Below are 18,376 nucleotides of genomic sequence, written 5' to 3'. Positions count from 1 at the left end.
TGGTGCATGGTCTGACTAGTCACCATTAAAGGGACACATCCAGAGCTGAATTCATAGTTCTGTTTTCTAGGATACTTTGTCCTGACTGATGCTTTAGTGCAGAGCTGCAGTTCAGTATCTCCCATGAACACGGCAAAGTATTTTCTGAACATCAAAAGATGTTGGGAAACTAGCAAAATTCCGAAAGCAGCTCTGGATGTGGTTGGAGTAATATCTTAGTGCCCCAGGTGCATTCACTTCTTCAGTATTGATACTAATCATTACTTTATTGCATTTCCCATCGTCTTATACTTCCAGTTAAAGTGCAAAAGAGTGAACACCACCACTGCTGGGACCCCTGCATCAACTACTGTCACACCCATCATCCAGGGCACTGCAAGACTCCTACCTGGAATCCAAGCTCCAATCAAGACTACTGTAAATGTACGTGTAATGTGCCCATCTCGAGACCCCACGTGAATATAGTAGAGCTGCGTTCACAATCCTGCTGGTGGATATCGGAAACAGTCAGCAAGCTGGTCGGGAGACTGAGCTCCTAGAAGGCGACACTTCTTACAGTGCAGACACTGAGCAAGCAGGGAATGCTGGGAGATTTTAGCTCTGAATTAAGAATTGCAGCTGCTTCGATTTTTGCCTTTTTTAAATTTTTTATCGTGTTTTTATTTTAACCCTTTCTTGTCGTTTGCAGCTTTGGTTGCCACCAACCTCTCTTCCTCTTCTTCAGCTGGGACCCCAGGGTTTAGTAGCAGTCAGAATTCCAACACCCTTCCCCGCTCTGCACATCAGATGAGCCCGAGGACCACTATGACCCGCCGGCGGCAGCGAAGGAAGGACCATAAAAGCTCAAGTAAGGGGTCTGCACTGCCATCGTCATTATAGCAACTATACCTCTTAAAGGGATGGCGTCCACATTCTGGAATTGCACGAGATTCTGTACCTGACAGAGTAGAGAACACATAGGAGCTGCCTTCCTCATAACCTTGGGGCTGCTTGATGTGTGAATGGAGTGATCTAGAGTCTATACAATATAGGAGGAGTCCATAGGATCTCATGTATGAATACTCACTGTCCTCTCCTGTCTCCTCAGTATCCCTGGCTTCCAGCACTGTGGGTCCTGGTGGGCAGATCATCCATACAGAGACCACCGAGATTGTCCTACGCGGGGACCCTTTAAATGGCTTCGGTGTCCAGCTGCAGGGAGGAATATTTGCCACGGAGACTCTGTCTTCTCCGCCACTCATCCGATTCATTGAGCCGGACAGCCCTGCAGAGAGGTGAGGTCTTCTGGAGCTCCTCGTCGCCCCCTGCTGAGCAATGTATGAGCTGTGGAGGAGCGGGGGGAAATGACAACTGCTCTGAGCACATTGCTGCACCACAAAGGTGGTTGTCATCTTTGAATTGCAGTGACCAGGAACGGGTACGCTGACGCCACCTATGCAGTGGGTCAGGATACGGGTGGTTAATAGTCTATCGTTTGTTCGTGACGCCAATTGCAGCGTGCGCAGGGTACTAACACAGGGCCCTCCAAGGTGTTATAACGCACGTCCCAGGTTAGGAATGCCAGAGTGGTGTGATGTGTCAGTATAATGGTGATAATGGTGTCAACGGTGTCTCCTACCTGGGTACGGCCGGACTCCTGGCTCACTAGCAAAAATTGAGTGTAGTGCTAGTAGGAGTAATAGAGGGATTTTGCAGCAGAAATTGAGATCCAGACCTTTAGATAAAGTTCAAACTTGTCTTTACTGATTGTAACTTTCATCCAAGAAAGATACAGCTTTAGTCTTTGGTCCCAGCAGGTATTGGCAATGTTTGGCAGGAATGTATCTTCTGCTCTATTAACCTGGAGCTTGCAGGAAAGGACGTCTGCTTTGTAGCTCTATACTGTGGCAGGAATTTGGCTTCTGCACTCTCTATCTTCTGCTGTATGGGGACTGACTAGCTGAGGAGGAATAGGACTTCTCCTGGGTCTCTGGAGTTTACTCCTGGAACTGGAGGTTGTTTCATCCAGCTGTGGCTGCAGGGCTCAGGCTGGGGATTTGATCAATGTCTCGGCACGAGACTAGAGCCTGGCTTTCTTCCCTATATAGGGTGAATGCTATCACACAGCCTTCCCCAACAGGGGTGGCTGGCCCGCTGACCTTACTTCCTTCCCTCCCCATGCTGCAGGATGTGGACGCAGCCCACTCTGCTCACAGAGGGGAAGCTAAGCTGGAATGAACTATTCCAGCTTAGATGTACTAAACTGTAGCCAGCTCCTTACCAACACATTGCTGCCACCTGCTGGTGAACATGGAAAACTACAACAATAATTTACATTTAACATGGTTTATGCACATTTGTGAAGACATGAGCAAAATCATATCAGATGACAATGTAAAGGCTCTTAGGAGATAGCAGCGGGGTAGAGGAGTGTCGTAACACAACTCTGGGGTGTTACAGAATCCTCAGAGGCCATGATGGGTGGAGGATATGACCTGAGCACGTATAGTTGGAGTGAAATTCACCGGCGCTCAGACGCTTCTCTTATGCCACACCCCAACCTAAGGTATTTGAATCACAATAGTTCACGTCACCCCAATATAAATACAGACCGGGCCCCTAAACATATCCAGACCACACAATAGCTCAACCCTTTATACAGACCCAGGCAGACAGTTCATCGATAGGAACCCCAGACCAGACCGCCACACAGATCCCCTCAATTATACAGACCTCCAACCAGAACCTCCAGTTATATAGACCCCAGGCCATAACCTCCATCTATACAGACCCCAGGCCATAACCTCCATCTATACAGACCCCAGGCCATAACCTCCATCTATACAGACCCCAGGCCATAACCTCCATCTATACAGACCCCAGACCATAACCTCCATCTATACAGACCCCAGGCCATAACCTCCATCTATACAGACCCCAGGCCATAACCTCCATCTATACAGACCCCAGGCCATAACCTCCATCTATACAGACCCCAGGCCATAACCTCCATCTATACAGACCCCACCCTCCATCTCTACAGATCTCACACCAGACCTCCCAGCTATACAGACCTCACACCAGACCTCCCAGCTATACAGACCTCACACCAGGCCCTCATCATTACAGAACTCAGACCCTCCATCTCTACAGATCTTGCACCAGACTCCTCCTTTTCATAGACCCCAAACCATATCTACAAATCCCGTTGACCAAGGCCCCACAGAATAGGGTGGAGGGAAGGTTTCGGCAGGGCTACCTTCCTGGGGATTTCGCCGGCGCCTGTGACACTTGGTGAATATGTTTTTATACGACTTTCCTTTTAAGACTATTCAGTGGGGCTAGTATCAGGGATGGGCCTCTGACAACCTCATGGATGGAGACCAAAGTTGTCACCGATGGTACATGATTTCATGCACCTAATCTAGAATAGTTTGTAAACCGGAGATAACTTAATACATCATAGGGGTGATGGATGGAGTTCCCCTTTAAGGGTTTGGCTACACAGCAATTTATAGCATGTATATAGCAGGGCCGCCATAGAAGTGAAGCGTGATTCGCATGTTTGGTGTGACCCCAGAATCGCAAGAAAAACCAACACTGACGGATTCTCACCCAAAACCGCTGTGTAGCCGAACCCTAATTCCGCGCTACCTCCTGTCGTCTATGGGTCTTCAGCAGCAAGTTCAGACTCGGGGGAAGTTGTCAGAGTGACATATTTTGTGCAGCACGCGTGAAATGGAAAGCGGCCATCTTTGCTGGGCGCATTCCCACAAGGACGGGGGATCTATAGCCCTGCACTCCTGGGCTTCTGCTCCGAGAACTAATTGACTGCAGATTTTAATTAGTTTCTTTATCGACACCCAGGAACGAATCCATTTTGCTGGCAGTCCTCCCCCCGTCGTCTGTTCCTGTGTCTGGTCTCATTGCTTCCAGATAACTAAATTACAGGGATTGTTAGCGCTCCGTCCTTGGGAACAGGGTCAGGGCTTGGCCCCAGGGGCTGACACCATACTGCATCTCTGTGGAGGGTGACCCTTCTTGTAATGAGCTCGTCTGCCCGCAGCCATCTCTTGCTGCCCCCTCTCATACCCACCGGCCTCCAGTATGTCCTTTACCAGCCGAACACTCCTCTGTTCTCACCTTGAAAATGGAAATGGTTCTTTATAACTTCACATAATGAAGACAGTTTTGGGACAATGGAGCAAGAACATAATGTGCTGTGGCCCTTGGAGCTAATTTGGAGGTCCATAAGTGGGAGAGGGGTGTGCTGTTGGGTATATAACTACACACTACCCCCCCCCCCCACCCCCTACCCTCTCTACCTGTCCATGGATCCCAATAATAAGTTACCTGCCTTCCTATGGATTTTGGCTCTGGCATCTGGGATATTGTAAGGAAGGGTGTAACTACCAGGGCCTAGCAATTAAGAGGGGCCCCACCACTCTTTAAAGAGGTGCAGTTAGTGATAATTGCAAAAGGTGAAGGCAGCATAATAAACGCAGATTTCTGGGTGACCACGAAAGACACAAATGGGGACAGAGGGACAAGCCTTTCATGTCCCCTTGGAGTTAGGACACCATTCTAAGTTTTGGCTATGGGGCCCCATGGTTACGAGTTAAACCCATGGTCATGAGTGCCATTGGGGATTAATGGCAGTGATTGCGCTTGTGTACGGCGCTGCAGAATATGTTGGAGTTATGTAAGCTACAGCACATCAAACTGAAATGGGACATGAATGTATGTGTATTATGTATGACTGTACATTCAAGACACTTCTGCACCCTCTGGTGGACATCCAGTGCCAATGCATGTGTATCCTTCTATTGTGGCAGTGCAGCAGTGCCATCTGCTGGCCTTTAAGCGGTACAGCATTTTTATACTTAGGACATCAAATAGACATTAGGGGAAAGTCCGCCAGCACATAATCAACCCCTGCGAGAACATGCCAAACTTTTCTGTGGTGCTCGGTATGAATGAAAGTCAATCGGAGCCAAGGACTGTACAAAAAATTACACTAAAAATGACCAGGACGCAGACGTTAATGCCTGTAAGGGCATTAATAGTGAGGAAAACCAAGGATATGATGGGTGGGGAATGATTATTTTATTTTTTTATATTCACCCCCCCCCCCCCCCCCCGTATTGTGTCAGCAGCAGCAGCCCAAATCATCACGGGTACACATGGTGACCTTTCCTGTTGCATTGATTCTGTCCCCAGGTGCGGCCTCCTGCAGGTAGGGGACAGACTGCTCTCCATCAATGGTATTTTAACAGAGGACGGGACTCTGGAGGAAGCCAATCAGCTCCTGCGGGACGCCGCGCTTTCCAACAAAGTCGTCCTGGAAATCGAATATGATGTGGCTGGTGAGTGATGAGGGAATCGAAACAATAAGATTCTGGCTCCACGTCTCCGCTCCCCCGCAGCAATCGTCTCAATACAATCTGCAAACAGCCAGAAAATGTGCGCTTCCGCTGCAGATGTAACAGGCTGAGTGTGGGATTGTGTGCACACATTGCCTGGAACAGTCTGCCTCGATTATGCCCCCATACTTCACACAGAAAACACGATGGCAGCGAGAAATGCAGCGCAGGGAGATCCGCTCTGCAAGCACAAAGCCTTAAAGGGACTCTCCAGACGAGATACTATAGACCAGGGATCAGCAGCCTCCGGCACTCCAGCTGTTCTGAAACTACAACGCCCAGAATCCTCCTTTTACTTCTTTGGGAGTTACAAGAACAGACGAGTAAGAGGGCATGCTGGGAGTTGTAGTTTCACAGCAGCTGGAGCGCTAAAGGTTGCTGATCCCTGCTATAGACATTGTGCAGGGCCTGAGGGGGCGGAGCGTGACACATAAGAGTATCCTATGGGGACAAATCTTTCTGTGTTAATATCTAACTGTATTGACCAAATTTCTGTTATTGATTTGCCCTTTTTCTGGTTTCTCCAGAGTCCGTAGTTCCGAGCAGTGGTACGTTCCACGTCAAGCTGCCAAAAAAGAGGGGCGTGGAGCTGGGCATTACCATCAGCTGTGAGTACGGGGGTGGAATACGTATTATGGTTATTTCCACTAATACTTTCGGCCGGGATGACTCCAGTTATCTTTATTACACCCCGATCATACTTAAAGGCTATGTACACCTTTTGGGGGGCAATGTTTTTTATTATTGCACTCATTTTAAACTAAAAATATATTTTTTTCCAATTGGTCTATTACAAATGTTGAGCTCCTTTCTCTGTACAGCCTTGAGATTCTCTAGTGGCATGTTCTGTATTTTTTATGGTTTCCGTCAGGCAGCTCAGCTCGGACCTTATAAACACTCATTATAGCTGTTCTTAGGGTACGGTCACACTAGCGTTAGAGGAATCCGGCAGGCAGTCCTGGGACCGGAACTGCCTGCCGGATCCGGAAATCCGTGTGCAAACTGATACTATTTGTTTGTGGATCAGTTTGACAAATGCATTAAAAACCGGCTCCGTCTCTCCGGTGTCATCCGGAAAGACGGATCCGGTATTTAATTTTTTTCACATTTTTAAGCGTCTGTGCATGCGCAGACCATAAAACCGGATCAGTTTTTCCGGAACACTTGGTACTGAATCTGGCATTGATACATTTCAATGGAAAATAATGCCGGATCCGGCATTCCGGCAAGTGTTCCGGAATTTTGGACGGAGACAATACCACAGCATGCTGCAGTATTTTCTCCGCCCAAATACCGTAAAAGTGACTGAACTGAAGACGTCCTGAACGGATTACTCTCCATTCAGAATTCATTAGGACAAAACTGAAGCGTTTTTTTTTCCGGTATTGAGCCTCTAGGACGGAACTCAATACCGGAAAACTTTAACACTAGTGTGAAAGTACCCTTAGGTCTGTACAGGTTTTCAGCCTGTTAATGCAAACCAGAATGATCCCATTCACTGACAACAAGCAGGAATCTTGCAAATGGTGATAAACTGAAATGCAAAGTCTATTAAAAGCTGCCTATTTTTGCTAGTGTGAAAGTCCCCTAATCCTGCTGATAAGAAAGTGGCTTAAATAAGTGTTTATGACCTTTTTAGTAGTTTAGAGGTAAGGGTTGGGCACAAAATGAGTAAAATGCAATCCTAAAGAATTGCTCCCGAAGGTGTACATAGCCTCTAAAGAGATCCAGGAAGCTGAGATATGTGAAGCTGTTTGCAGATGTAAAACAAAATCCCTATTAGGCCCCATACACACGACTCATCCGCTTTGCAAATCGCATAAACGCAAAATATGTGTGCTGTCCGTATTTTATTTAGGAACCCATTATTTTTAGTGGGTCCGTAGTTCGCATTTTGCAGACCTATTCTATTTTTTTTTGCGGAAAGCACACAGATGATTTTCACCCGTCCGTCCGTTCTGCAAGGAGATATAATATGTCCTATACACGTAGACCCATTGAAGTCAATGGGTCTGCAGAAAATGTGCGCCGCACATGGACTGAATTTTGCTGATCCATGAAAATGGATGCGGTCGTGTGCATGATGAATAAATCTGGCCATGCACTCATCTGACGGCCATTCCTCCTGCCCCTCGCCATACACATGCATGCTTGGCTAGGGCGAGCATTCATGTGTTACAAACTAGGAGAGGGGAGTAAGGCTGGGTTCACACCTGAGCGTTTTACAGCGCGTTCCTACGTGCTGTAAAACGCTCAACAGGCAAGAACCAATGATTCCCTATGGGAATGGTTCTCACCTGAGAGTTTTACAGCGCGTACGATCGCGCTGTAAAACGCCCGACGCCCTAAGAAGTACATGAGCTTCTTTGGGGCGTCTTGTCGCGCGTTCCCGTACATAGACTTCAGAGGGAACGCGCGACAATGGGTGTTCGCTTGTCTCTGTATGCGCGATTGCAAACGCCCGTACAATCGCGCATACAGATCGCTCCATCGCGAACGCTCAGGTCTGAACCCAGCCTTAGCCTCTGATGCACTTCTCTAACGGGGGTATGAGGACCAGGCAGTTGAAATCCAGCATGCCCACTACAATCAGCCATCAGGGGAGAGTCGGGACCCCCCTCCTTATACATAGGATGGTGAGGTGGTCCTGCTGGCTTTGTCTGATGTGTATGACCAGCCTCACTGATGAGCTGACCCCCGATAATTCCTTTCTCCTGAACGTAACAACCGGACAAAGAAACGATTGATGATCCTCATTGCTTGTGGCGATGGGAAATCGTTGTGTGTCCTGCAAGTGATTAGCCGCCCCCCGCCGCCCGCCGGGCGTGAATATTAAAGCAATGCAAGATCCCATAATCCGGAGGTTTATATCCCCATAGCTGTCGTCATGTATCACAGGAAGCGTCCGCCACCGCCTCCTCTGTCGCTTCTTCCCCTCGTTCATAATTTCCAAAACGGAGGCCCCAGCGGAGACGACGCTGAATTAATGAGACATTTATTATTCGTACGGAATCGATCTTCTCCTGTAGTTTTCTTGCCGCTCTTCCTGTCCCCGCGGAAGGAGAAGCCCCGTGATTTATGATGTCTGCTTCAACCACAACGTCCATCCCGGGGCATCCAGGACCAGCGTCTGGAATTGCAATGTGCCAGCGAGCTGCGTGCAAAGCTCTTTTGCGTCCATACGTACAAACTTACCGCAACAAATCTGCATCAAAATCAGCAGAAAGAATTGACATAATCCGGATTTAAATCCACAGTGCATGTCAATTTCTGCCCCAAATTATTATTCTTTTAACGAAAAAGATTTTTAAATCTCACCTTGGCTGCTACTGTAATACTCCTGAAAATCGGCAGCATGTCTGCTATGTGTGAACATGCCCTGTAAGTGCAGGTCAAAAGTTATAGCCACTGTCATGTGACCACCCTTTACCGTCCCTCTGAATTAGACGAGCAAAAAAATCCGTAAATTTTGTGTTTGACTGACAATGGGAACATTACGCCTGATTCTAATTCTGTTCTGTTAACAGCCAGCAGAAAACCCAGCGACCCTTTAATTATATCGGACATCAAGAAGGGCAGCGTCGCACACAGGTCGGGGTCATTGTGTTATATTATGTCTGAATATCATGTTCTGGCAGTTTGTTACAATGTATCAGTGCAGGTAAAATGTATCTGTAAAAAATGACAGAAAAAAGATTATAATGCACTTAATAATAATATAGATGCCAGCATTATATATGGACCAAGCCCTCACTCTGATGTAATAAAATCTGAGACATTCAGCCAATATATTTTGATCAAAACACATCTGTGCCCACCTACCAAGCGCCAAGGGGGTCTCGGGTCAGGCGGGTCCTACACTAAACCTACCTAAGCCGTTGGGCTTCTATGTTCAGGAGTGTGTCTGTCCGGAGTGCTGATGTGTTTAGCTCACAGAGAATTGTCTAGACTGGATACAATTGTAACAAACCCTCAGCTGTGAGAAGTATTAGGCTACTTTCACACTTGCATCCGGAAAAACGTGTGCAAACGGAAACCATTTATTTCCAGATCCGGATGCGGATCCGTTTGACAAATGCATTGAAATACCGGATCCGTCTCTTCGGTGTCCTCCGGAAAAAACGGATCCGGTATTTATTATTTTAAAATTTTTAAAGGTCTGCGCATGCGCAGAAGACTGGATCTGTCAATGTGGCAATTTTAATGCCGACACTAATACATTTCAAAAGAAATTAATGCCGGATCCGGCATTCCGGCAAGTGTTCCGGAATTTTGGCCGAAGAAAATACCGCAGCATGCTGCACTGTTTTCTCCGGCCAAATACCGTAAAGGTGACTGAACTGAAGACCTCCTGAACAGATTGCTTTCCATTCAGAATGCATTAGGATAAAACTAAAGCGTTTTTTTCCGGTATTGAGCCCTTAGGATGGAACTCAATACCGGAAAACTTTAACACCAGGATCTTAACCAGAAACCCCTGAAGCCACCGCTAGGTTATAATGTGCAGTGCAGGCGCCATGTCTTGTGTTCCCAGGCTCCGTTATCCTGAGTAACTCTAGTATTTGTGGCTTCTGACTACAGAACCGGCACCCTGGAGCCCGGAGACAAGCTGTTAGCCATAGATAACATCCGCCTCGACAACTGCTCGATGGAAGATGCTGTGCAGATACTGCGCCAATGTGAGGAGCTCGTCAAACTGAAGATTCGAAAGGATGAAGACAATTCGGGTACAAATGATACGATCAAACTCATGGGAGGCAATTACAGCAGAAAAGAAACAGCAGAGAGCTCAAAGGGTCTCCCACCATTAAATCTCCCAATACTCATTGTATAGATCCTAAAAATGAGGGGTGTTTATCGTTTGAAGAGATCATACTTTTACTTACATAGTATGGCTCCTCCTGGTGTTCAGTTACTTACATAGTATGGCTCCCCCTGGTGTTCAGTTACCTACATAGTATGGCTCCCCCTGGTGTTCAGTTACTTACATAGTATGGCTCCCCCTGGTGTTCAGTTACCTACATAGTATGGCTCCCCCTGGTGTTCAGTTACTTACATAGTATGGCTCCACCTGGTGTTCAGTTACTTACATAGTATGGCTCCACCTGGTGTTCAGTTACTGACATAGTATGGCTCCCCCTGGTGTTCAGTTACTTACATAGTATGGCTCCCCCTGGTGTTCAGTTACTTACATAGTATGGCTCCCCCTGGTGTTCAGTTACTTACATAGTATGGCTCCTCCTGGTGTTCAGTTACTTACATAGTATGGCTCCTCCTGGTGTTCAGTTACTTACATAGTATGGCTCCCCCTGGTGTTCAGTTACTTACATAGTATGGCTCCCCCTGGTGTTCAGTTACTTACATAGTATGGCTCCACCTGGTGTTCAGTTACTGACATAGTATGGAGACACCTGGTGTTCAGTTACTTACATAGAATGGCTCCACCTGGTGTTCAGCTACTGACATAGTATGGCTCCACCTGGTGTTCAGTTACTGACATAGTATGGCTCCACCTAGTGTTCAGTAACTGACATAGTATGGCTCCACCTAGTGTTCAGTAACTGACATAGTATGGCGCCACCTGGTGTTCAGTAACTGACATAGTATGGCGCCACCTGGTGTTCAGTTACTGACATAGTATGGCTCCACCTGGTGTTCAGTTACTGACATAGTATGGCTCCACCTAGTGTTCAGTAACTGACATAGTATGGCTCCACCTGGTGTTTAGTTACTGACATAGTATGGCTCCACCTGGTGTTCAGCTACTGACATAGTATGGCTCCACCTGGTGTTCAGTTACTGACATAGTATGGAGACACCTGGTGTTCAGTTACTTACATAGAATGGCTCCACCTGGTGTTCAGCTACTGACATAGTATGGCTCCACCTGGTGTTCAGTTACTGACATAGTATGGCTCCACCTAGTGTTCAGTAACTGACATAGTATGGCTCCACCTAGTGTTCAGTAACTGACATAGTATGGCGCCACCTGGTGTTCAGTAACTGACATAGTATGGCGCCACCTGGTGTTCAGTTACTGACATAGTATGGCTCCACCTGGTGTTCAGTTACTGACATAGTATGGCTCCACCTAGTGTTCAGTAACTGACATAGTATGGCTCCACCTGGTGTTTAGTTACTGACATAGTATGGCTCCACCTGGTGTTCAGCTACTGACATAGTATGGCTCCACCTGGTGTTCAGTAACTGACATAGTATGGCTCCACCTGGTGTTCAGTAACTGACATAGTATGGCTCCACCTGGTGTTCAGTTACTGACATAGTATGGCTCCACCTGGTGTTCAGTTACTGACATAGTATGGCGCCACCTGGTGTTTATGTATTTGCATGGTATGGCGCCACCTGGTGTTCATTTACCTACAAAGTATGGTGCTGCCTGGTGTTCAGTTACTTACATAGTATGGCTCCCCCTGGTGTTCAGTTACTGATGTCCACCTCATGAGCTGAGTGGTGGTGGTCACACATGCTCAGTCACTCTGCCCACTGTCAGGTCTCTGCATAGCAATCCTCTGTTCACTGAAGGGCAGTTATAATAGACAGAGCTGTCTGCTCTGCTTGTCAGGAAGGAGCAGATCCTCTTCATTACATTGTATAGCTGAGATGACTCCTTCTGCAAGGGAGTAAGAAGAGACTTTATTGTCAGCTGCCAGAGGGGGGAGGAGACTGATTCTGTCTAGAGGCCAGATTAGCATCAGAAAATGATTGGAATGGGGTTATTTAATGCTAATAAATCTGTAAATTACTTTCCAACAGCTATTAACAGCATTTGAGGACTCTTGGTGTGAAAATAATTCATATGAGAACTCTTAAATCTAATGAAATACATTTAGTAAAAACTGCACTGCCGACTGATGACCATTAGGTGGCACAGGGAGCAAACCATTCCTAGTGTGCTATTGCACAATGTAATTTGTAGATTACACTGGTAAGGATTTCTATATACCATAATCCTGCTATGAATATATGTAATATAGTCTGAGCCGTAATCAGTATCTAATGTATTATAACTAACTAACATATTCATCCAGTCGCTTGTTTTGCAGACGAGCAGGAAACGACGGGTGCTATCATATACACAGTGGAGCTGAAGAGATATGGCGGGCCATTAGGTATTACGATATCGGGGACGGAAGAACCCTTTGATCCCATCGTTATTTCCGGCCTCACAAAGAGAGGGCTGGCTGAAAGGTGGGTCATGGTGGATTAAAACTAAAGAAGGAAGGTATATGGAAGAAGATGAAGAACTAGCTGACTGCCTCAATGAATACTTCTGTTCAGTTTTTACAAAGGAAAATGAAGGAGAAGGACCTCAGTTAGGAAGGAAGACTAATGAATCTTTTGACGCATGTGTCTTTACAGAGGAAGAGGTTCTAAGTCAGATGTCTAACATTAATACAAATAAGTCACAGGGGCCTGATGGGATACACCCAAAGCTATTAAGAGCTCAGCGGTGAACTAGCAAAACCATTAACAGATTTATTTAACCAATCACTGGCAACAGGAGTCGTCCAAGAAGATTGGAAATTAGCAAATGTTGTGCCCATTCACAAGAAAGGTAGTAGGGAGGAATCGGGCAACTATAGACCAGTGAGCCTGACATCAATAGTGGGGAAATTAATGGAAACCATACTTAAGGAGAGGATTGTGGAACATCTAAAATCCCATGGATTGAAAGATGAAAAACAGCATGGGTTTACTTCAGGGAGATCGTGTCAAACTAATCTTATATATTTTTTTGATTGGGTGACTAAAATAATAGATGGAGGAGGTGCAGTAGACATCGCATATCTAGACTTCAGTAAGGCTTTTGATACTGTCCCACATAGAAGGCTTATCAATAAAGTGCAGTCTTTGGGCTTGGACTCCCATATTGTTGAATGGATTAGGCAGTGGCTGAGTGACAGACAACAGAGGGTTGTAGTCAATGGGGTATATTCAGACCAAGGCCTTGTTACCAGTGGGGTACCTCAGGGGTCTGTTCTGGGACCCATATTGTTTAATATCTTTATCAGCGACATTGCAGAAGGCCTCAGTGGTAAGGTGTGTCTTTTTACTGATGACACAAAGATTTGTAACAGGGTTGATGTTCCTGGAGGAATACACCAAATGGAAAAGGACTTAGGAAAACTAGAGGAATGGTCAAAAATCTGGCAACTAAAATGTAAAGTAGATAATGCACCTGGGGCGTAAAAACCCAAGAGCAGAATATACAATCAGTGATACAGTCCTAACCTCAGTATCTGAGGAAAGGGATTTAGGGGTCATTATTTCAGAAGACTTAAAGGTAGGCAGACCATGTCATAGAGCAGCAGGAGATGCTAGCAGAGTGCTGGGGTGTATAGGGAGAGGCATTACCAGTAGACAGAGGGGGGCGCTCATGCACCTCTACAGAGCACTAGTGAGACCTCATCTGGAGTATTGTGCTCAGTACTGGAGACCATATCTCCAGAAGGATACTGATACTTTGGAGAGAGTTCAGAGAAGAGCTACTAAACTGGTCCATGGATTGCAGGATAAAACTTACCAGGAAAGATTAAAGGACCTTAACATGTATAGCTTGGAAGAAAGACGAGACAGAGGGGAGATGAGAGACACTGCTAAATACATAAAGGGAATCAACAAGGTAAAAGAGGAGAGAATATGTAAAGGGCTTCTGTCACCCCCAAAACACATATTTTTTTGGGGGGCTTGTTAAAATCCTTATTTAATGACTATTCCCTATATAGGGATCTTACTTTTTGTCTGTGGCTTCGTTTCCATAAAAATCGATCTTTTAAAATATGCTAATCGCTTCACTACCAGCAAGTAGGGCGTCTGCTTGCTGGTAGCCGCCGCAAAAAACCGCCCCCTCCTCCTGTTGATTGACAGGGCCAGCAGCGATCTCCTCCTCCGGCTGGCCCTGTCAGCATTTCAAATCCCGTGCCTGTCTTCATTTGGCGCAGGCGCTCTGAGAGAAGGAGGCTCGCCTCCTCAGCACTCCCTTAGTGCACCTGCGCCAATGACGTCACCGAAAGAGAAGACGTCATCGGACCAGGCGCACTGAGGGAGTGCTGAGGAGGCGAGCCTCCTTCTCTCAGAGCGCCTGCGCCGAAGGAAGACAGGCGCGGGATTTGAAATTCTGACAGGGCCAGCCGGAGGAGGAGATCGCTGCTGGCCCTGTCAATCAACAGGAGGAGGGGGCGGTTTTTTGCGGCGGCTACCAGCAAGCAGACTCCCTACTTGCTGGTAGTGAAACGATTAGCATATTTTAAAAGATCGATTTTTTTTTTTTTTTTTTTTTTTTTTTTTTTTTTTTTATGGAAACGAAGCCACAGACAAAGGTAAGATCCCTATATAGGGAATAGTCGTTAAATAAGGATTTTAACAAGCCCCCAAAAAATGTGTTTTGGGGGTGACAGAAGCCCTTTAATAGAAGAAAAACTGCTACAAGAGGACATACTTTTAAATTAGAGGGGCAAAGGTTTAAAAGTGATATCAGGAAGTATTACTTTACTGAGAGAGTAGTGGATGCATGGAATAGCCTTCCTGCAGAAGTGGCAGCTGCAAATACAGTGGAGGAGTTTAAGCATGCATGGGATAGGCATAAGGCCATCCTTCATATAAGATAGGGACAGGGGCTATCCATAGTATTCAGTATATTGGGCAGACTAGATGGGCCAAATGGTTCTTATCTGCCGACACATTTTAGGTTTCTATGACATTACGATGTCTGATGCCTCCAAGGCAAAAAGTTATAAATTATCCTGCAGTACCACTCCTGACCACTGGAGGTGGAGGAGAACCCAAACCTAACTGTTTATAGGAAGCAAGAAGGTCTCTGTTTTATCAGCAATTGCTGTAACAGATTTTCATGTTTTTTTTGTTCTCAGAACTGGAGCAATTCATGTCGGGGATCGGATCTTGGCCATTAACAGTGTGAGTCTAAAGGGAAAACCGCTGAGCGAGGCCATTCACCTGCTGCAGATGGCTGGAGAGACGGTGACCCTCAAGATAAAGAAGCAAGCAGAGAGTGAGTGGGCTCCTCTGCAGGGGCGAGGAGATCAAGGTAGCAGCAGAAGACGGGTGGGGGGCAGGACGAGGGGCAAGGAGGTGGGCAATGCAATGTAGAAATCAAATCCCTTGAAGGAGTGAAAACCATTTGCTATGTGAAGCCCCCTATAGATTTCATGCTGCCCCCTTTGGTTGGAGTCACTTACATTGGGCTTGGTTTTTCAGGGACACATTCTCAGAAGCTCTCCGATGGAGTAAATGAAGGGAGCGACCCCGAAGACGACCTCACCGACTCTCAGAAGACCAGCAAGTTATCTGAGATCTACTCCACGACCATCCCCAGTGTGGACAGCGCTCTGGAATCATGGGACGGGTCTGGTATTGATGCAGGATATGGAAGCCATGGTAAGAGGACAATCCCTGTCTTTATGGCTTATTAGGATCTCCGCACTTCAGAGGAGGGTCCTCCATCTTTTCCCCAAGATTTTTCCATCTCCCGTTTATCGCTACAGCTCCCCATATCCGTTCAGCTGACTCCCCCGGACAGCGAATGCTGAGGGAGAGGGGAACAGGCAGCTGCTAGACTTCTCTAGTGATGGCTTCCTATGGGAACAAAGGGTTGGGCATGTCGAAATCCAACATGCCCGATTCTTCTTCCTCTCAACAACTGATATTGGGGAGAATCAGGACATCTCATGGTCAGCCATTCCCACCAAATCTGAATGTGTATAGCACCACCCTTGGAAATGTCTGAGAAGGGACATCAGGGAGATTGCAAAGGGAAGAATAGAGAGTGGCGCACTATATTTTTAGGATTTATGTCCCACCCTATAGAACAAGCCCGCAACATACAGCATTCGAATTATAAATACACATGGGGGGGGATTTATTATCTGCCTGCAGCAGTTTTCTGGTGGAAAAAAATGCATGAAAACAGTGTTTGTTTTAAATGGCAAAATATTTTCGCAAGTGACGTTTGTACAGCACCCTCGGCGCTTTCCAAAAAGTGGGCAGGACGAGGGTGGGAAGAGAGCGGGCAAGCTGCCATAGATTTCAGTCTGACGCTGGCGGATGCTCCTAATATAAGACGAGGCCTACACCTCTCCATAAATTAGGCGCATCCTCCGGCACCGCAGGGGATATCTGGGTTTTACAGACCCCAGACACGACCCCCTCTGTTTATAGACCCAAAACCAAACCCAAGAGCCTCCCTATTTGCAGACCCTAGACCAGACCCGCTCCTGTTTACAGACCTCAGACTAGGCGCCTTGCTGTGTATAGACCCCAGACGAGACCCCCCTTCTGTTTACTGACCCCAGACCAGACCTCCTATTTAGACCCTAGACCAGGCCCTCTTCTGTTTACAGACCTCCTCCTGTTTACAGACCCTAGACCAGACCCGCTCCTGTTTACAGACCTCAGACCAGGCGCTTTCCTGTGTACAGACTCCAGACGAGACCCCCTCCTGTTTACAGACCTTAGACCAGACATTCTCCTGTTTACAGACCTTAGACCAGACAGACATTCTCCTGTTTACAGACCTCAGACCAGACCTCCTCCTGTTTACAGACCCTAGACCAGACCCGCTCCTGTTTACAGACCTCAGACCAGGCGCTTTCCTGTGTACAGACTCCAGACGAGACCCCCTCCTGTTTACAGACCTTAGACCAGACATTCTCCTGTTTACAGACCTCAGACCAGACCTCCTCCTGTTTACAGACCCTAGACCAGACCCGCTCCTGTTTACAGACCTCAGACCAGGCGCTTTCCTGTGTACAGACCCCAGACGAGACCCCCTCCTGTTTACATACCTTAGACCAGACATTCTCCTGTTTACAGACCTTAGACCAGACAGACATTCTCCTGTTTACAGACCTCAGACCAGACCCCCTACTGTTTACAGACCTCAGACCAGACCACCCCCTGTTTACAGACCCTAGACCAGACCCACTCCTGTTTACAGACCTCAGACCAGGCGCTTTCCTGTGTACAGACCCCAGACGAGACCCCCTCCTGTTTACAGACCTTAGACAAAACATTCTCCTGTTTACAGACCTCAGACCAGACCTCCTCCTGTTTACTGACCCCAGACCAGACCTCCTATTCAGACCCTAGACCAGGCCCTCTTCTGTTTACAGACCTCTTCCTATTTACTGACCCTAGACCAGACCCCTTCCTGTTTACAGACCTCAGACCAGATACTCGGGTACTTGCCTTGCCTATCAATTGCAGTACTGCAGACAATGCCCTGACATGGCTTGGCATCAGGACATTGTCTGGTGCGGAGGGAGGTGCAGGAACAGGGAGAAGTGAGATTGTGCAGCACCCAGGATATTTGCCACCTGTTCCAGGACAGTTGGCACCTTTATTCCTGGGTCCTCAGGTTTCTTGTCCATGCCACATGGTTATTTACATATTTACCAGCTATTGGGAAGAAGGTAAAGAACGCCCCTCTCTGCCCCCACTGGACCCCCTCTTTGTACCGCTTCCTAACACTGGTGGCCCCGACTGATCGCATTCCCTTTGTTTCCTGCAGGTAACTATATGCATCAGGCTGTGGGGATCTCGTTACATCCACATGAGTGGAGAACGACCCGGCAGAAGATGAACACCCCACCAGTGGAACACAGGAAGAGCTACCCCTTTCTGGATGGAAGCTTCCATGAGGAGGAGTGGGACAAGCCAGCTCGGTATGTGGCTGGAGGAGTAAGGAGGCGCCGCTGATCCGTCCTGTGTACTCCTATCTTTCTATTCAGCTATTTCTCACAGATCTGGTGACAACCATTTATAGTGTCCATAGGAGTTGTCACCCAGCTTTCCACAGACCCTGAATGGCATTCTTATGTAGAGGCACAGTGACCCTGCAGCCTCGTACTGCTCTGCCTGTGTAAGTGCCACAGTAGTTCTGTAACTCTGGCATTCTGTATGTGGAAGGGACCTGGAGTGACGTTCATGAGCCGACG

The 18,376-nt window shown here is 47.2% G+C and overlaps 1 protein-coding gene across 4 annotated transcripts in view; it reads left to right on the top strand.

Annotated features, from left to right (window-relative positions):
- GRIP2 (glutamate receptor interacting protein 2) overlaps positions 1-18,376 on the top strand; it is a 59,592-nt gene that overhangs the window by 27,905 nt on the left and 13,311 nt on the right. For 3 of the 4 annotated variants that reach the window (XR_006390861.1, XR_006390860.1, XM_044301075.1), the window contains exons 10-20: positions 298-423; positions 689-847; positions 1,088-1,274; positions 5,200-5,345; positions 5,930-6,010; positions 8,930-8,993; positions 9,984-10,129; positions 12,467-12,611; positions 15,293-15,432; positions 15,639-15,818; positions 17,950-18,103. Coding sequence is in view for 2 of the 4 variants with exons in the window: in XM_044301075.1 (XP_044157010.1) it covers positions 298-423; positions 689-847; positions 1,088-1,274; positions 5,200-5,345; positions 5,930-6,010; positions 8,930-8,993; positions 9,984-10,129; positions 12,467-12,611; positions 15,293-15,432; positions 15,639-15,818; positions 17,950-18,103 (1,528 nt within the window). In the remaining 2 variants the exon portion in view is untranslated. The remainder of the gene's footprint in view (positions 1-297; positions 424-688; positions 848-1,087; positions 1,275-5,199; positions 5,346-5,929; positions 6,011-8,929; positions 8,994-9,983; positions 10,130-12,466; positions 12,612-15,292; positions 15,433-15,638; positions 15,819-17,949; positions 18,104-18,376) is intronic. The other variant, XM_044301077.1, reaches the window with a different exon arrangement.

The sequence above is a fragment of the Bufo gargarizans genome, chromosome 7 (assembly GCF_014858855.1).
Source record: "Bufo gargarizans isolate SCDJY-AF-19 chromosome 7, ASM1485885v1, whole genome shotgun sequence".
NCBI lineage: Eukaryota > Metazoa > Chordata > Amphibia > Anura > Bufonidae > Bufo > Bufo gargarizans.
The sequence above is the reverse complement of the archived record's forward strand: the minus strand, read 5'-3'. Positions and strand labels throughout refer to the sequence as shown.